The 18,010-nt window shown below is 53.3% G+C and overlaps 1 protein-coding gene across 1 annotated transcript in view; it reads left to right on the forward strand.

Moving 5' to 3' along the window:
- Positions 1-1,621: 1,621 nt before the first annotated feature.
- The window catches only part of LOC128797640 (heparan sulfate glucosamine 3-O-sulfotransferase 3A1-like), a 32,873-nt gene continuing 16,484 nt past the window's right edge, over positions 1,622-18,010 (forward strand). The window contains exon 1 of the mRNA XM_053960386.1: positions 1,622-2,190. Coding sequence (XP_053816361.1) covers positions 1,622-2,190 — 569 coding nt within the window. The remainder of the gene's footprint in view (positions 2,191-18,010) is intronic.

The following is an 18,010-nucleotide window of genomic DNA, read 5'->3' on the forward strand; positions in this document are numbered from 1 at the left end:
ACTGAAATACCTGAAACGCTACAGTATCTTGAAGTCACCAAACACACTGAGATGTCCTAGAGTAATTCATTGCAAATAGCATTTGTTATTAATTTTGGTCTGTTTACTATTTGGAAACACATTTTTATTAGCCAGCCAGCTCTACAGATGGCTGATTATAATTCAATGCAATTTTTCTCCCCTCTTTCCATTGCATAATTTGTGGATACACCAGCTTTATTTCCACGTAGTTGAAGTTTAAGTCCTCAGCTAGGTCCACACCAAACAGAAGGAAAAAAAAAAATATCTAAGTCAAGTGTTTCATGTGCAAGTTTGTTTGAAAATTCTATAATCTATGACAAACATTTCAAATTAAGAGGGCATTCCCACAGGCAATGAAATAACGAAGCCCTTAGAATCAGGCAGCCGAGCCACGAAGCTGAGAGCTATTTCCACATTTTATGTACTCTCAAAGGAGAAGAGCAAATTCCAAGAGCAATATCGTGTTGCGTTTGTAGATATTTCTTACCAACCGTGGGCCAGATTCTGCAGCCAGCCTAGGGGCAGATTGTGCAAATTAGAGGGGAAAAGTCTGATTTGGGGTGTTTCTGTGCTGTGTTCGGTACAGAGCTCAGTGGAACTGTTGGTTGTGATACCGTGAGCGCGTTTTACACCCATCAGTGCCTTCGCTGAGCTTAAGGGGGACTGTTCTTCCATGCAAAGGGATTTGTGTCTGTCAGGGTGGATTATTGGGCATATCAGGAATTTGTCCTCAGGTCCGGAGGGATGCGGGGCAGGGGGGTTAGTTCAAAAAACCTGAGTGGCCGGACAGGCAGGTGCACAGCGCGGTCAGCCAAACACCAGGGTCTCATCGCACCGCACGTGCTGGACAGAAAAGTCCTGCGGAGTTCGGCTGCCAAAGCAGCCTGCCCGTGGTCAGCAGGATGTCCCACTGGGGCTGGAGAGCAGTCAGCACCGAGAGGAAAACTAGGAGACAGTTCCCAGATCTCCTCCCTGCCCCGCGGGATAGTCTCAGGGCATCCCTGCGACAGCTTCTGGGGCACCCCCGCCCCTCCCGGCACAGCCTCCGGGGCATCCCTGCATCCGTCTGCCTCCGGAACAACCTCCCGGCCACCCACGCATCCCCCCGGCACGGCCTCCCGGGGGGTTCCCGGCACATCCCCCAGAGCATCCCCGCACCCTCCGGGACAGCCTCCCGGACATCTCCGCTCCCCCCTAAAGGGCTCGGCAGCGGCTTCCCAGCGGGGTCCGCCCGCTCCGGGGGCGGCTTTGCCCCCCGCCCCCGCCGCGCCATTGGCCCCGCCGCCGGCAGCGCTCCGCCCCGCGCCCGGCGATGCCTCCGCCGAAGTTTTCCGCGGCGGGCTCCGCACGTGGGAGCCCCGCGTCGAGCCCCGGTACCGCACCTGGAGCGGCAGCGGGGGCGGCTCCGCGCTCCCCCGAACCCAGCCCCCCTGTCCCCCCGCGGGGGATGCCCCCCTGAAGCGCCGCTGCGGCGTGGTCCCCGCGCCGGGGATGCGGCAGCGCGCAGCCCCCCGGCCCCGCGGAGCGCAGCGCGGAGGGGCCGCGCCGGGGGGCGGCCGCGGAGCATGGCCAGGGCGCCCGGCCGCGCTCTCGGGGTAGCATGGCCGTGAGCGCGGCGGCCGCCCCCGCCGCCGAGCCGCTGCCCCGCAGCATCTTCAAGAAGTTCCTGGTGATGCTCTGCTCCCTCCTCATGTCCCTCTACGTCTTCTACTGCCTGGCTGACCGCTGCCAGACGCTGCCCGGACCCATCATCGCCGCCGGCGCCGCATCGGAGGAGGACGAGGGCGGCGGCGGCGAGTTCCTGGGCGGCTCGGCCGAGCTGCCCCCCTGGCAGGCGGCGGCGGCGCGGCGCAAGCGGCTCCTGCAGCGGCTCAAGCAGCGGCGGCGGCGGCAGGAGGCGGCGCCGGGCGCGGAGCCGCCGGCCGGGGGCGGTGGGAGCCGGGCCGGCGGCTCGGGCGGCGGGGGCGGCGCGGCGGGCACGGCCGGCACCCTGGCTCTGCTGCTGGGCGAGGGCAGCAAGCGGCTGCCGCAGGCCATCATCATCGGCGTCAAGAAGGGGGGGACGCGGGCGCTGCTGGAGTTCCTGCGGGTGCACCCCGACGTGCGCGCCGTCGGCGCCGAGCCCCACTTCTTCGACCGCAACTACGAGCGGGGACTCGCCTGGTACAGGTACGGGACGGGCGGCGGGACGCGGCCGGGGATGGGGATGGGGATGCAGCGGTGGCCGAGCCGCCAGTGCCCCCCGCTGGCCGCCGCTCCCGGCAGCCCCGTCCTCGCTCCCCAGACCCGCCGATCCTTTCCTCGGCCACCCCGTGTTCGTTCCTCCGCTCTTCGAGCACTCTTCCCTCCAGCCCCTCGCTCCACCCGTTCCTCCGTCCCTGCTCCCACGTCCTCCAGCCCGCCTCTCCCCGCATCCCCCTCCCGGCTCTCCCCGTTCCAGGATCTCCTGTCCCCAGCGCTCCCAGGGTCCCCCCGGCGCTGCCGCCGCAGCCCGGCTGTTGCTGCGGGGTCCGTGACACGCACAAAGGGAGAAGCGGTGGGTGCCCCGCTGCCCTGAGGACTGCGCGGGGATGCCGAGGCAGAGCTAAACCCTGTCATGAGAAGCACGGGCCCCCAGTATCTTTATAATCCCCCAGCTCTTGGCAAAACCTGTGGCTGACCGCTGAGTCTCAGCCGAGCCACCCCGCAGCCCCGGCTGCCTCCTCAGCGGATCATCGCAGCTCCCAGCCCAGCGCTGCAGCCGCTAGAAGCCACTTTTCCTGTCGTCAGCGTGGGCAAAAACCTCCTCTTTCCCACGTAAATATTTCAGCATCCCAGTAGTGACTAAAAATGTGACCAAAAATGTCACTTCCAGGAGCATGCTCCACATGCTCACCTTGCCCACGGAATACTAGCAAAAGGCTGATCGGGTGGTTCTTTCCATGAATTAGTGTTTTGTTAAACAAGCCGGTAAACGTTAAAGCCAAGAGGGTTCTCACTGAAGTTGTTCAGGTCTTTTTTTTTGTTGTGTGTTTTAAAGTTAGTGGAGGAGCGTCTTTCCGGCAGATTCCTATAGGAGGGCTTGCTTAGGGTGAGAGTGAAACTGCTGTCTCGAGAAGTGTGTCTTGTGTTTGTGGCTTTCTTGAATGAACAAGCAAACAGGAGAGGATTTTGCGTACCCCTGGAGTTTGTTTTACTTTTGCATAAAGCCCGGCTATTAGCAGAGAGAAGAGGATTTTGGCTCAGCTTGTGGTGACAGTATCGAAATGTGGAGTAGGGTAGTACCGACAGTCCGAGTGTTGATGTAAAAGTCTTAACACGTGGAAGGGATGAGCTTCCTTGTGTATCTGCCGGTGTCAGAAACACGCTGGGTTTCTGCAGGCTGCAAAGTGTGGGCTCTCTTGAGAAGAAAGATTTCCTTTTGTGTGGGCTGAAGCTGTCTACAAAACTGTATTTTTAGTCTGTGCTTATCCAATTTCCACATGCTGACCCTGTAGCAGAAAGGAAACGTTAAAAATCAATCTGAAAAACCTCAAGAACTCTAATCAAGTCTTGACTTTGAAAAATAAACACATGGCTGTGGGGTGGCATCTACTGAAATTTATGGTGGATATGCAGAAAAGCTCATTTATCAAAGATGCTCCCGAAGCTTTGAGGAGCAGATGGCAGTGGGACAGACCTGCTTCTGGAAGCAGGAGTGCAGACCTAGACAGAGGAGGAGCCACAGGCATTTAGGGCACAGTGCAGTGTCGGGGATATAATTTTCCAGAGGTTTGGTCTTGATCTTGCAGCTCTTATTCATTGGCCATGCTGTCCCGTGTGCTGTTTGTGTGCTCATTATGTTTTAGCAGTTGGCACATGAGCTCTCCCATCAATTGCTGCAGTTTGTTTGTTCTGGTATTTGATGTGCTGAGTGGAGTTTCATCTTTTTTTTTTTTTTTTTTCTCCTTTCTTTTTTTTTTTTTTTTTTTTTTTATTAGCCCTGTGGAGGCTGAGGTACAGTGAATTCTTTGTGCGGGATTATTCCTTTGAGACCTAATCTTGCTGGCTTTGCTTGTATGAGTAATCTTTGCTAGCACACGGGGCCCCGGCGCGATGGCAGAGCTGCGGTGCCAGCACGCTGGTCACCAGTTACAAATACTCATTTAAAAACCTACCTGTCTCTCTGCACGCTTTGCTGTAATCTTTGATGAGGGTTCAGCGCTGGGGAAATGGCCAGATGTTTGCCAGAGGTCCCAATTCCTTATCTTTGGCATCAGAGGCTTAGGTTTCATGCGCTGCTGTTTCCCAGCAGTCAGACTAAACAGGTTTAGGGTCATTACAAGGTATAAACACTTGGGTTTGTTTTCAGCCCCTGCAGGAAGCCTGCACAGGCAGCCAGTGCCCAGGGAATAAAAAGCTGGTGGCTGTTGCAGAGATTGAAGGGGCAGCCAGCCTGTGTAGCTGGTGCTGCTGTCACTGGAGCACGGAGGTGGGCTGCCACAGGGACAGGGTGGCTGTGGGGTTTCGGGCATGAGGAGAGCCCTGATTTTCCCTGGAAATAAAAGAGCTGCTCCCCTAGCAGCTGCTGTGAGCAGGGGGAACGGCTGGGCGGTGCCTGCAGCAGTGGGGTGATGCTCCTGGAGCAGCCAGCCTGGTGTACCTGTGGGGCACGGGCTTGGTGACATGCAGGTCACCTGCTGGGGTGCATGGAAACATCATCCAGGAAATAAACGGAGTAATGGTGCAGCCCCTGGTCCCCTGGAGAAGCTGACTTTGTCAAAACCGTCTGTGGGATTGAATTTGGTGAGTGTGACACCTCCGTGTGGGCCCGTGTGTGGGTTGAATATCAAGAGCAGCTGTGTGCCCAAAGGAGCTTTTTCTGTTTTGGGTTTGAGTCCCCTCATCCAGTGGGGACAAAAGGAGGGAGGGGGCAGCCCACAATGCTCGCATTGACTTCAGTGCTGAGATTGCTGCTCCAGCCCTGAACAAGGCTATTGAGCTAACAGAGTTCAATAGCAGGTGAGCATGGGCTTTAATAGAGTTCAACTGCCAACCCCCACCCGAAAACGGCTGTACAGCCTGGGGAAAACTCCCAAGAACAGGGGCTGAGCCAGTCATGTAAAAAAAAAAAAAAGCCTGGATTAAAAGAAAATATCTGTGTTTGCGGGTGATACGGCGAATGTGGCTCTTTCCCTCTGATCTTTTGTTAGTCTCGCACTGATTGAGCTGCCTGTTGGAATGCCATTATACTGTCAGTCACCCCAGGAACATTTATTTCATATGTTTTAATCTCCCTGCCTCTGTAGCACCAATGCCACTTTCACAAGTTAATGTCATTAGATTACATCTGATGCAGGGGAAGATGAAAGATAATTCAAAGTTACTCCGTCAGGTTGGGAGTTTAAATATCGCTCCTCCTCGATGCTCCCAGAGCTGGGGAGTTCTGACTCCTAATTAATGTCCTCTTGGGATTTTTTTCCTTTTTTTTTTTTTCTTTGTAATCTAGGCAACCACTGATATTTCTGAGTCAAAGGGAACAGAGAACATCTCAGATGCTGACGAGGTCTGAGATGGAGGAAGAGGAGGATTGTTGGGAGGGGAGATGCTCACAGCAGCTGTAAGCAGCTGCATCCCACCTCGAGCTGTGTCCCATCCTCTGTGCCTCGAACCAGGGTGAAATCAGAGCCCTGGGGATGGAGGAGTCAGGCTGCTCCTCTGGCAGGAGTTTTCAGGTCTTTGTAATCCAGCAGAGCATTCTGTGAGTGAGTAAGTGTGGAAGGGAGGAGAGGAGTGTTGGTGTGGGGGGCAGGAGTGTGTGGCTGTTGTCAGGGGGACATCAGGGCAGTAAATACAATTTATAGAAGGTGGAGGAGGAGCGGGTGGCCTTCAGGAGGAAAGACCTTGTTGCAAACCTCCCCATGTGAGGGAGATGCTTGTATCAGGAGTTGCCTTGAAGTGATCATCTCCCCACCCTCCTTCAGCCATCCCTGCTGCTTCTGCAAGAAGCACCAGCTCTTTGGCTGTGTTCAGGGTGTGCCCAGCACAGAGCACAGCTTGTGTTATTGGACATTGAGCTTAAACCAGTTTGGGTTTTCCACTCCCAGCTGCACGTAGGAAGGGCTGGTTTAGCAGTACCTTCTCCTTGTCCTGGGAACATCTCATCTCCCAGGCACATTTGACTCACTAATAGCATCAAGCACAGCCTGAAGCAGTTTCCCTGGAAATTGCAGCCTTGGACAGCCACATGTTGAAGAGGATCAAGGTCCTTGTTTATTTATTAGCTGTGTAATCAAACACCTCCTGTACCGAGCTCGCAGGGCCAGGTACTGCATAAAAAGGAAACAAAAGGTGGTCATGGCCCCAAAGTGCAGCTAATTCACTGTAAACAACAGATGGAGATGGGCTGAGCCTGGCACAGCAGTGGAGAGTGCCTCTGCTGGTTGGGCAGCCTGGGTCTCCTGGGCAAGGAGTCCCTGCAGAGGGAGGATGAGGTGGGTCTGGGGGTGGCTGAAGGGACTTTTCTTTGCTGGGGAAGGGAGCTGGAAATGCTGGGGAAATCATGGCTGGAGTTGTTGAGTCTGTGTAAGACAGTAACTGGTTCTGGTGCTCATGTGTTTCGTCGCTGCCTGGACTTGGATACCCCAAGGATTTTCAGTAGAGATCTGAAGCAGTTTGGAAGTTGGCGCCTGGCTGCGGGGGAGATGTGGTGGTGTGCCTCAGTTTGCCCATGGGTAAAGGGGAAGTCACTGCCCTGTGCTGCAGGGATGGAACCAGCAGGGCTGTGGTGTGACACCTCTCTCCAGCACAGACACGAGGAGTTACATGGATTCTGATGGGTTAAATACCACCCAAAGCAGGTGAACCCCACCAGAGCTGCTGGCAGAGCAGCTGTAGCCTTGACCCAGCTTTGAGTGGCTGTGTTCTTGCAGCTGGATGGACTCTCCAGGGATGGCACTGTACAGACACTCCTTACGAGATCTCCCTGTAGAGAACAGGGCTGGGCTCTTTCCCCTCTTACTCCTTAAACAGACCCCAAAGGGTTATTGATTTTGGTGTTTTTTTCCAAGCATTTTGTGTCTCTACATACCCCTTCTGTTTTCTGTTAATGGAGAAGTTCATATCTGGGGTTTGTGTCTGTTCCTGATGATGGAGTGAGCTCTTGAGTTGGCATATTAGGAGAAGTCAACCACATTCCTATCAGAAAGGATCAAAATAAATTCTTCAGATTTTACTGGACTCTTTTTTTCCAGATGCTGTGGTCTGCACTGGGGAGGTTCAGAAGTCTGTAGCCCATCCTCCTCTTCTGTACTGCTTCACACCCCAATCCTTGAGGGAACAGCACCTTCCTCACCCACCTTGTGGCTCTGCCTCTACCTGAGATGTTTGCAAATAGAGCTCCCCTGGCCCTGTCTGCTGGTGCTGAGCAATTGGGAAAACATGGCCTTGGCTGTCCAAGAAGTTGTCAGTAAAATTCTCAGAGCCAGCTCTCGTGCAGAGCAGCACAAAGCTGCAGCTGGCTGGGGTGAGAGCTCATTTGTGGCAAAAATTGGGATAAGCTTTAGAGAAGCAGGAGATTCACCTGCTTTAGCCACTCTGGTTGGATTTTGTGAGTCTCCAGCTATGCTCGTTGCCTGTCCTGCTGCCTTTGGGGGGGCTCCTGGGAGTCACTCCATGGAGTCTGGGATGCAGGGCCATGCCCTGGCCACACCGTCACCACCAGGATGTCTTTACCACAGCCCAGCTTGGATTTCACCTTTTGAAGTTTATAATAGGAGCAGTGAGGTCTGGGGAGGGGGAAGGGAGCTGCTGCACTTCCAAAGAGTTCAGGGCAAACAACCGGTGATCAGAAAACCTGAGAACAGCCCCCCATGAGCCCCCTGTGCGAGGCAGGCATTGAAACTCCTGAGCTGCTAATGATGCTTTTCCCCTGGGGAATTCTGAGGTAACCCAAACTGCTTTCACAGGGAAACAGCAGATGCTGGCGAGGGGCAGCAGGGGCGGGTGTTGTGGCCATAAATCTTTGCAAATTCTTATTACATGCAGGTATTATGGGAGGGAAGTGAATTGGGTCAGTTAAATTTGTGTTGCTGGGGTTGGATACTGCCCAAGTGGGGCAGTGGGGGTGTTCATGCAAGGTCTGGGTTCACCCCAGGGATTGTGACAGTGGCTGGTGTTCCTGCCTTTCTCCTGCACAACCCACCTGCCGGGAAATTGACTTTTTCATGGTTTGGGGTTAAACACGTTCAGCTCCAGACCGCGCCCGCCTGAGCCCCGTGCCAGGAGCGACGCGAGCAGGACGGTGCCCGCAGTGAGAGTATAAATAGAGTTGCTGAAGGAAGTGAATTATTCCTGGCGTTTCTTCCATTGAATAATGTGATTCTGCAGGAGGAAATCTTTCAGCAGAAGAAATTGCCGGTTCCCTTCGTGCGTGGCAAGGCCATCCTTCTTGCTTCCTGGAAGTGAGGAGACTGGTTATGTGCTCTTTCTCTTGCAACACCATCTGTTGCATGATATGAAGATCCCTGCTCAGACTCCCCCAGGCTGCTGGGTATGTCTCTGGTGGGAGATAGAGGAGAAACTTCTCCTTGCTGCCCCAGGGGAGCTTTGGAAGCCTCGTGGGGCTGTTTTCCCCATGGCCGAGCAGCTGTGCCCAAGTGTCACGTTAGAAAATCCCACTGGGGTGATTCCAGGCATCTGGAGGCCTTTCTTGCACCAAACTCCTGCAGCTTCAGTGGGATCCTGCCTGGCTCCCAGCTCTACCCCTTGACTCCAGATCCTGAGCACAGCTGGTGGCTGCAAGCTGGGATATTAACAGCTGGATCATTTCTTTCCACAACCACCCTTCTCATATCATCCCCTGGGGAGAGATGTTCAGGTTCAAGTGCAACATCACGATGGGAAGCTGGCTATTTATCGATTTAATTATTTATTTCTCTCTCCAGTGGGGTCTTTTTTTTTGTTAAAAATGCAAAAAGCCAGACTGATTTGTTCTGCTATTGCCCGTTGGAAGAGGGCTCCCTCCCATAAACCAAGCTGTCTGGGGAAGCCTTTTATGGAAAATCACCAGATCAATAATTTTTCCTTCTGTGTTTTTCCATGTGTGGCTCTGTGTGTTCATATCTGCAGCTTTCAACTCCCAGTGTTGCATTTTTCATTGCCATTTCACTTCTGCCTTCATGGTCTTGTGTTGTAACACAGAGCATCTTTTGACATGATTTAAACACTTTTGCACAGTCTGAACTGGACTGTTTGGGAAGCCTAATTACAGAGAGAAATCCCAAGCATTGGCTCTGTAGAACATGTGAGGAAACATCTGGATTTCCCACCTTCTCGGGGTCTGCAGATCAAGGTGACTCCGAGAATGTGAAAGTCTTTGTTTCTCAGCCCGTGCAGCCAAAGAAGAACTCAGAATGTGCAGGGTCGGTTTCTCAAGGTTGTTTATTTTCTCTTCTCTAGAACATGCTTTCTCAAGGAGCTGCAGTCTGTCTAGCAGGTCAGTCTGTGACAGACTCCCACCCCTTGGGGTGGTGTTACCATTTTATACCAAAAACTACATGTGCCATGTTTACAATAATGTGCCAATAATAACGTGACAATATCTGTCATTGATGTTGGACAGTGTGTCTGTGCCTTAAACCAACAGAAAAGTGTCACCAGCACAGCGAGACATGGAGGGCAAGGAGAAGGAGAAGGAGGTCAGGACACGCCCAAACCCCTCCATCTTGTCCCCTTGAACCCCATTCTAAAAAACCCCAAAATTCTACTTTTCCACCCTGTGTTAATCCAAATATCACACTACTCAAACCCTTGTGGCTTGTAATTCCTCACACAGAATTGGCAGTTTTTTCCACAGGCTAAAATTCAAGCCACTGGTGTTTTTGACTTGGTGCCAAGGTCTCTGAGCCCCCTGCCAGGGTCTGGAGCCAGCCAGGGCAGCCAGAGGGATGTGCTGGGTTCCCACACCACCTGGGTGATGCTCTGTGTCCTGACTCTTCCAGCACAGAGCTAGTGAGAGAAAGGCTGGAGATGTGATGCCCAGGAGAGATGCTGTGCCAAGGAGCTGCCTGGCTCAGCTGAGCCACCCCAAACCCCCTGCAGATCAGTGACCCCGCAGTGCTGATGTGCTTCAAGCCCCTGCAGCCAGCAGGGCATGTTGCTTTTCCCATTTTGCAGCTGCACTTTGGCTCCGGAGTTGTTACCTCAGTTGGAAACTTGCTCCTTAAATCATTTTTGTTTCCGGCATTGCTGGACTCCTGGTTGTACCTTGCCAGGTTTTGTTTTAGCCCTCAGTAAGAAGCTATTGGGAGGTCCCTGGGTCTCCAGGTGCAGCAAGGCACAGCTTTCCCCTGCTCCTGGGGGTCCTGCACCCATGACAGGGTCCCCAGGCCTGGCTGGGGGAAGCAATTAGTGGGTGCAATTAGTACAGAGCCATTAACATGCTGTGATTTGCATAGGTAAAACTGGTGACGGCAGGAGGAGCCTGTGCCAGAGCCACAAGTGAGACACAGGCATCGGGTCAGTGGCCTCATCCGGGGTGTTTCTCACTTCCCCAGACCTTGCTGGTAGGAAATGTTGGCAAAGCCACGGCACAGCTCACCCCAGCCCCTGTGTTTGGCAGGCTGGTGCTGTGCCATGGCCATCAGCAGCGCTGGTGGAGTGAATGCTCCACTCTGCCCACGGGGAAAGAGGCAGAAAAGCACCCAGAGCCTCTGGCAGAGTTATGTGGGACCTCTTGGCACGTGTTCAGGCAGTGTTGATCTCCCCTGGCTGTGGTGAGAGGGGAGGCTGGCTGGTAGCAGCATCAGCCATGGGTGTTCAACGTGTGCTGAGCTTCCCTTGGCATCAGCCACATCCTCCAGGCTGCTCCTCAACCTGCTGCTCGTGCTGAAGGTCAGGAAAAGTTCCCCTGACGCCTCTCACAAGGGTTGAGGGTGCTAATCCCCACGTCTGGGCGAACTTCCATCTCGGGTAATTCTGGTCTGTGTCCCTAAAAATGAACCCTGCTGTTTCAGCTGGTTCCAGTTGCCTTTGTTCCCTGTCCATGGACCTGCTGGCAGAGCCCCACCACAGGGCTTGGGGTGCTCTGCTTTTGATTGCTGTGAGATTGTCAGGTTGTTCTGAAAGACAGTTTGGGGTTTTCTGCATGCAAACGCTGCGTGTCACAGCAAGGCATAAAGTGAATATTGTGCAATAATCCCGTCCTGTTGCACTGCTGAACTCTGCTGTGTGCATATGAATATTTGCCTGGTATTCAGCATTCTTGTGCGTGTGTGGCAAAGGTTGTTGTAGCCTTCATCACCTCTAAAGGAGGATAAAAACACAAAAGGAAAATCTCGTTGCCTGCAGCAAGCAGAGCACAGGCAGTGACATGCAGAGCTGTGGTTTGGGGTTGACAGCTGGCACAGCCACCTCCTGTGCAGGGCTTGGGGAGCCCTGGCTTGTCCATGCTCATTCCACGGGTCCAGAAGCCTCTGGGAGGAGGTTTCATGGGGTGCTTACTGAGGCAGTGGCTGTCCCTCCTCCCCCTCTCATGTCTCCATCTGTACTATCAGCAACAGGTTGGAAAGAAGCAGAATTAGAGACTTCCTCAAACAGTGTGAGATTAAGCTGTGAAATTGGCTGCCACGGGAGGTTTTTAGCTAAAAGAGTCTAAAAAACACCCTGGAAGTGCTTGGGAAAGAACAGTGCATCAGGAGCTGCTAAGTGTGATGGACCAGAAACAAAGTCCAGCTTTGTTTCCAGTCCAGGTCTCATCTGGGAGGGACCCAGGGGTCTGCTCCTGCTGCTGGCACAGGAATTATCTTGTGGATCTCAGGGTGACCCAGGGAGGCTCATCCTCCCGTAACTGCTACTGGAGGGGAATTACGGTTGGTGTTGTTTGGTTAAAAATCCAGCTGCTGTGCAGGGAGGAGTTTTCCAGTTGGCATCACGTGGTTGGTAGCAAAGAAGGGAGCATTTCCAGCACTTTGCACCGTGGTCTGGGTAATTTGGGTGGAAATGACCATCAAACCCCTGCTCCCTGTCAGCTCTTGTGCTGCCTGGAGGTCATTAGCCCAACTCCTCTGCCCCGTGCAAGCCTGCCAGGGTTTAAGGGATGCCAGAGGTTTCTGAGCAAGCACAAAAAAACCCAGAACAGTCTGTGAGTGAGTGTGAATGGCTGAGAGTCACCGTGTGTCCCACAGAACACCAAATTTTCTTGTCGAGCTGCTCAGTTGGACCCTCCTTAGGACCAGGGATGGGATTTTGTTGGGCACCTGTGGAGAGAGAGGTCCAGGGGCCAGCATGGGCATTTCTGTGGCCAGGACAGCATCTTCTGTGTCATGTCCAGAGCAGCTGAGGAGATTATGGGACACACTCATCTGGCTGGTGGTGAGCAAGGGCCTGATGAACTCACAAAGCTGAGCTCATTGCTGAAGGTGCAGCTGGGAGGGCTGGGACTGGGTTTCCTGAAGCCAGTGAATGCCACGATCTGTGCCTCCAGCACTGCCCTCCTTGGGCTGTGTTTGCTCTGACCACAGGCAGACACGGAAGGTGCTCAGAGGCTTGGACAAGGGAGTCACACTGAGCTGAAATCTTGTTTTTACATGCCCAGGGCGTGACCCCAAAGGCACCCAGAGCTGCCTTTGTCACAAGTCGTGATGCTGCTCTGCCTTCTCCTGGCCCTGCCACCCTTCCTCCCACAGCGGGACCTCCTCTGGAACAGCCTCCTGAAGAATTTAGCAGGCAAGATAGAGAGGCTGGGCCAGGGGAGGGGCTCCCAGGCCGACCCAGATGCAGCACACAGCAGTTAATTGAGTTTGACCATCCCCAGAGCCCCCGGCCGGGGTCAGCCCTGGGCGGCACAGCCTGCCCCGCCGCCGGAGCTGCTTTGTTTGGTGTTGGACAGGTTGAGCTCTGCCCTGCCTGTGCGGGGGGTCGTGGCCCCCTGTCACATCCTGGAGACCTGCTGTCCCCACGGTGTGATGTGACAGGGTCAGCGAGCTGTGAGCTGTGCCTTTGGAGGGGGCTGCACCGTGGAGTTTCCAGCTTCATCTGCTCCCAGCTCCCTGATTGCACTGGGGTTGTTTGGCAGTGACAGCAAACCCCTGGGTCGCAGCTGATGCCTGGGTGTGTCCCCGTTCTTGGTGCTGCCATCCCTGCAGCCAGGCTGTGGGGGATGCATTTAGGAGTTGTTTGACCCCTCAGCTTCCCCAGATGCATCAGCCAAGGTGTCCAGAGGAAGCTCTGTCCTGGCTGATCTCCCAAGCCGGGCATTAAGCACACGGCACACACTGGGAGGAAAAGTGCTCTGTGCACTGAAACCATCCCATCCCCGTGCTGTCCTCAGGGAGAGGACACTTGCCACACCTCCAGAAGTAGGAGTGGAACCCTGAGATGATCTCACTCCTGCCCTGACCAAGCTTTTCCAGCCCACTCCCAGCCCAGAGCTGTAAAACAGATTCCAGCAGGATCCTGGAGATGAGGAGCAGGGAGGGACCTGGGCACTGTCCTGCTCTCCTCCCCCTGCAGTGCCAGAGGCTCCAGGCACATCCCTTGCTGGGAGCCACAAGCCTTGGTGTTCTGGGGGGAAAAGAGCCAGGAGGGAGCTTTGGGGAGTGATTAACAGCCTCAGCTGAGGCAGGGCTGTGGGTCAGAGATTTCCTGGAGATGTTCCTGCTGGAGGGGGTGATAAACCAACGTGGCAGATACAGATCTACCTGCACCCTGAGCTTTGGAGCAAAGTAAGGACAGGGACAAAGGGGACATCCCCTGAGCCCTGCTCTGCAGGACTTTCAGGCACAAGCTTTGGGTCACCCTGACATTGCTGACTCAGCCACGGGCCCTTCCCTCTGCAGAGATTTCCAGGAATGCCATCTTTAACATCTCCCACTAGGCAAATCATAGCCAGCATATGGTTAGGGAGAAATTGGATTTCCCCTGTAATCTAATCAATGTTAAATAACAGTAATTCTAACTCCGAGCTCCGTGTTTAAAGTGCTGTTGGTCTCTGGGGTTCACTGGAGTTATTTAATCTAATGAAATCCCATTACTGTCTCATGAGGGTGCACCATGGGGATGTCTTCCCTAGCAAAGAAGGCAATGGTTAAAAATTGGGACAAATATCCAGGGACAAATATCCAGTGGGGGAAAGGGGCTGAGTGCAGTAAGCTGAGGGTTTCACCTGTCAGGAGCTCAGAGCACTTTGGCTGCATCATTGCAGTGGTGGCTGCCATTGCTCAGGACGTGAGGTGGGGAGCAGGACAGGTTCCTCCTGTCACCTCCCTGGGCAGGCTGTACCACCTGGTGCCACTTTTTCCTAGCCCTAACAGGAGCTGTGTTTCTTAACCCATCTCAATACTCCACCCAGTATCACACCTGCTGTGCTTCCTGCACTGGGGGGTTCCCAGCGTTGGTGCTGGTCCTGGCTACTGGACTTTGATAGAATCAGAGAATCACCAATGATTTGGCTTGGAGTGGGCCCTACAGACCAGCTCATTCCAAGCCCCCTGCTGTAGGTAGGCCTCGGGGTCTGTGTGTTGGGATGACCCCAAGAGTGTAAAAGTCCTCATTTCCCAGCCCGTGCAGCCAAAGAAAGAGTCTGAATGTGCAGGATCAGCTTCTCAAGGTTGTTTATTTTCCCTTCTCTAGAACATTCTCTCTCTGACCTGCTGAGCTCTGTCCAGCAGCTCGGCCATGGCATTCTGTCTGCCCTCAGGGCGGTGTTCACATTTTATACCAAAAACTCCATGTGCTGTGTTTGCAATAACGTGCCAATGTCTGTCATTGATGTTGGACAGTGTGTCTGTGCCTTAAACCAACAGAAAAGTGTCACCAGCACAGCGAGACGTGGAGGGCAAGAAGGAGAAGAAGAAGGTCAGGACACACCCAAATCCCTCCATCTTGTCCCATTGGACCCCATTCTAGAAAGCCCCAAAATTCTACTTTTTCACCCTGTGTTAATTCAACCACCACACTACTCAAACCCTTGTGGCTTGTAATTCCTCACACAGAGTTGGCAGCTTTTTCCACGGGCTAAAATGGAAGCCACAGGTGTTTTTGACTTTGTGCCAAGGTCCCCGAGCCCCCTGCCAGGGTCTGGAGCCAGCCAGGGCAGCCAGAGGGATGTGCTGGGTTCCCACAGGCAGGGACACCTCCCACTAGCCCAGGTTGCTGCAAGCCCCATCCAGCCTAACCTTGAACACTTCCAGGGATTTAAGTTGGTTTCCCCCCAAACCTGCTGTACTTTTCCCATTTGCACCAAGCAATTTTTCCTAATCTGCTTTACAGAGGGAGATAGGAGCTCTTCCAGGTCACATTTCCCATGCTGGCTGTGTGACAATTTCGAAGCCTTCAATCAATTACATGACAACAGAGTCAAGCCGAGCCTATTGCCCCAGTTGCTTTCCTACATGCTGAGCTTATTGTATTCAAATATCTTGGAATTCTCTCAGCAGAAGGCAGGGACTCTGCTGCTGTCAAATACCAGCCGGGCTGCATCCTGTGTACTGGGGGAGTGTTCCTTCCCCTGTAGCACGTGCTCCAATTTCCCATTTTTACTTCTTTAATAACACTGATACTTAACTCTGCATCGCTCATTTGCTGCCAAAATTGGAACCACTAGAGCAATAAGTGACAATTACCTTGTGAGCAGTGTGGGGTAGGAGCCCAGTGGGGTGCTGCCCCAAAGGAGAGGGATCAAACCTGCCTTTGGGGTGTGAATTCCTGTCTCACACTGGACCAGCTTCCTAGGGACAGTTGGGATGACTGTCAGGGGTGTCCAGCATCCTCTAGAGGAAGGATTGCACCCATAGGTGCTGGGAGAGGACACATCTGGCTCAGTGTCAGTGCATGGGATAGGAATGAGGGGTTGTGGCTCTGTGCTGCTGAGTTACCTTGGGACATCCTTGGAGCTGCCCATCCCCGAGGAACAGCTTGTTTCCTTGAAAACCATCTTCGTGATAAAAAAAAAAAAAAAATCCCAAAACATTAAAAAGGAGCATGTCTGGTAATTTAATCACGTTAAGTGCTCCTAAAATCACGTCTGCACTGCACAGCAGCATGCCAGAGCTCTCCAGAGGAGCAGATGTGGCAGGGTTGGGTGCAGAGAGATGAGGCGGATGCCTCAGGTTTTAGCTTTTATATTTTTCACATTCTGTGCTGCTTTAGTGTGTGGGCTCCATAGTATGGGATGGTGAGCTCTCTTCACAGAGCAGGGAGACAAAACAATTCCTGCTCCAGCTGGGCACCAAGGACAAATGATCCAAATCTCAGGCCCAAGAGCATAAACAACGTGGGCTGGAGAGAGAAAAACAAGCAGGATGGGACTGCATGGGCTAAAGCTGGAATTGGACAATGAACTGCAAATGGAGCAGAACTGATCCCAGTGAGAGCCCCCGGGAGCGCTCGTGCATTTTGGGACCATTTTGGTTCCTCTTGGGTGCAGCCCTGGCTGGGCTCTGGTGCTGCCCAGGGTGGATCCATGGAGGAGATCCTTTGAATAAATCCCTGCTTTATTCTGTAGCTCTGCCCAGCCTCTGCTCTAGCTCAGCCTGCACAAGGCATCAGGGATTTCTGGAGGAGGGAGGGCGCGACGTGCCCCGTGCTTTGGCAAGCACTGCAGGACCAGCCCTTGCCCGCTGAGGGGTGGCACTCTGTCCTCAGCACTGGCCTGGCTGAGGCTGGCGGGGTCCCTGGGGTGGCGTGGGAGCAGTGGCAGGGCTGGGGGTGCTAACGAGGAGCGCCGGTCCCCGCGGGCAGCGCCGGCCGCGATGTCTGTGCTCATTATGCACGTCCCTTTCACACCGCCTTCATTATTCCCCTGCTATCTAGTGTCATTAAGATATCAAGTTCATTTAGGTACATCCACATTGGCAGTTTAATTATGTCTGGGTACTACTCTGTATTTTATTCATGGACTATCTGGGGGCGGTTGTCAAACACAAGACCAGGAGATAAAGGTTTGGTGGCTGCAGAATGCTAATGTCCTGCTGGTTCCCTTTTGACAAATACACATGCCAGTTATTGCCAAACTGATTATTTCATTCATTAACACCACATACATCAGCTCCCTTCACCCGCTATTATTGTGTACATTCATCTTTTCATAAACAATTACCTGACAAAGTTGAGAAAGGCAAGAATTGGGGAATGAATGCTGTGTGCTGGGAAGTTCCTGGTGTGGGTTAGTAACAAGGTGCTGGGGGTGTGTAGAACGCTCCGTTAGCGTGATGGCTTCATTAATCAAATTAGGGACAATAGCATGTCACATGTGTGCCATGCTTCCCAACAGCCCGCTTGTGTTGTGCTCCCTCTTTGCCTCCCTGACCAGTTTGTGGTGATGAGGTGGGTGAAGTGAAACCCAGGGGACCCTGTGGGAAGGCTTGGAAAGCAGCCAGAATGTGATCTGCATTTCTCATTATTATTATTATTTTCAGTATTATTATTATTATTATTATTAATATTTGCTTGAAAACGGGTTCTTTGTTTATTGTTTCTGTCTTTTTCCCAGCTTCCTCATACGGCTTTTTCCTAAGTTGGAGCCCTGTGCAATAGGATTAGAAGTGGTAGTAGAAATGATTAGGACATCATAAGTATGTAACCAGCTGGGGAGCAAAGCCCCCACCGTGGCTTCTTTCTACAGATTTTGACCGTAAAAACTGGAGATGGAGGAAAAAAACAGCAGGTTGCTCTTCACTGTGAGCAGTGAAGAGCAACCAAAGTCATGAAATAAGTGATTCCTGCAGCTTTGCTGGAGATGATGGTGAGACCCACCAGGAAGGACTTGCCCAGAAGGAGATCATTCACATCTCCAGCTCCCTATGGAAACCCCTGTGGAAGGGATCAGACCTGGAGCTGCTCCCAGCCCTCCCCTTGAACACAGTCCCCATGGTTTCAGTGTGGTGTCTTGTTCTATTTCTTCAGATGCTTTGTACCCTCAGCTGTTTCTGCAGGCAGACTCGCTCCCTCGATGTGGAGAAGGAGCAGCTGCAGGAGGCCACCAATACAGCCAGGATCAATTCAGCTTTTCACTCAAGCAGACACGCTCGAA

Source organism: Vidua chalybeata, chromosome 19, assembly GCF_026979565.1.
Source record: "Vidua chalybeata isolate OUT-0048 chromosome 19, bVidCha1 merged haplotype, whole genome shotgun sequence".
Lineage (NCBI taxonomy): Eukaryota > Metazoa > Chordata > Aves > Passeriformes > Viduidae > Vidua > Vidua chalybeata.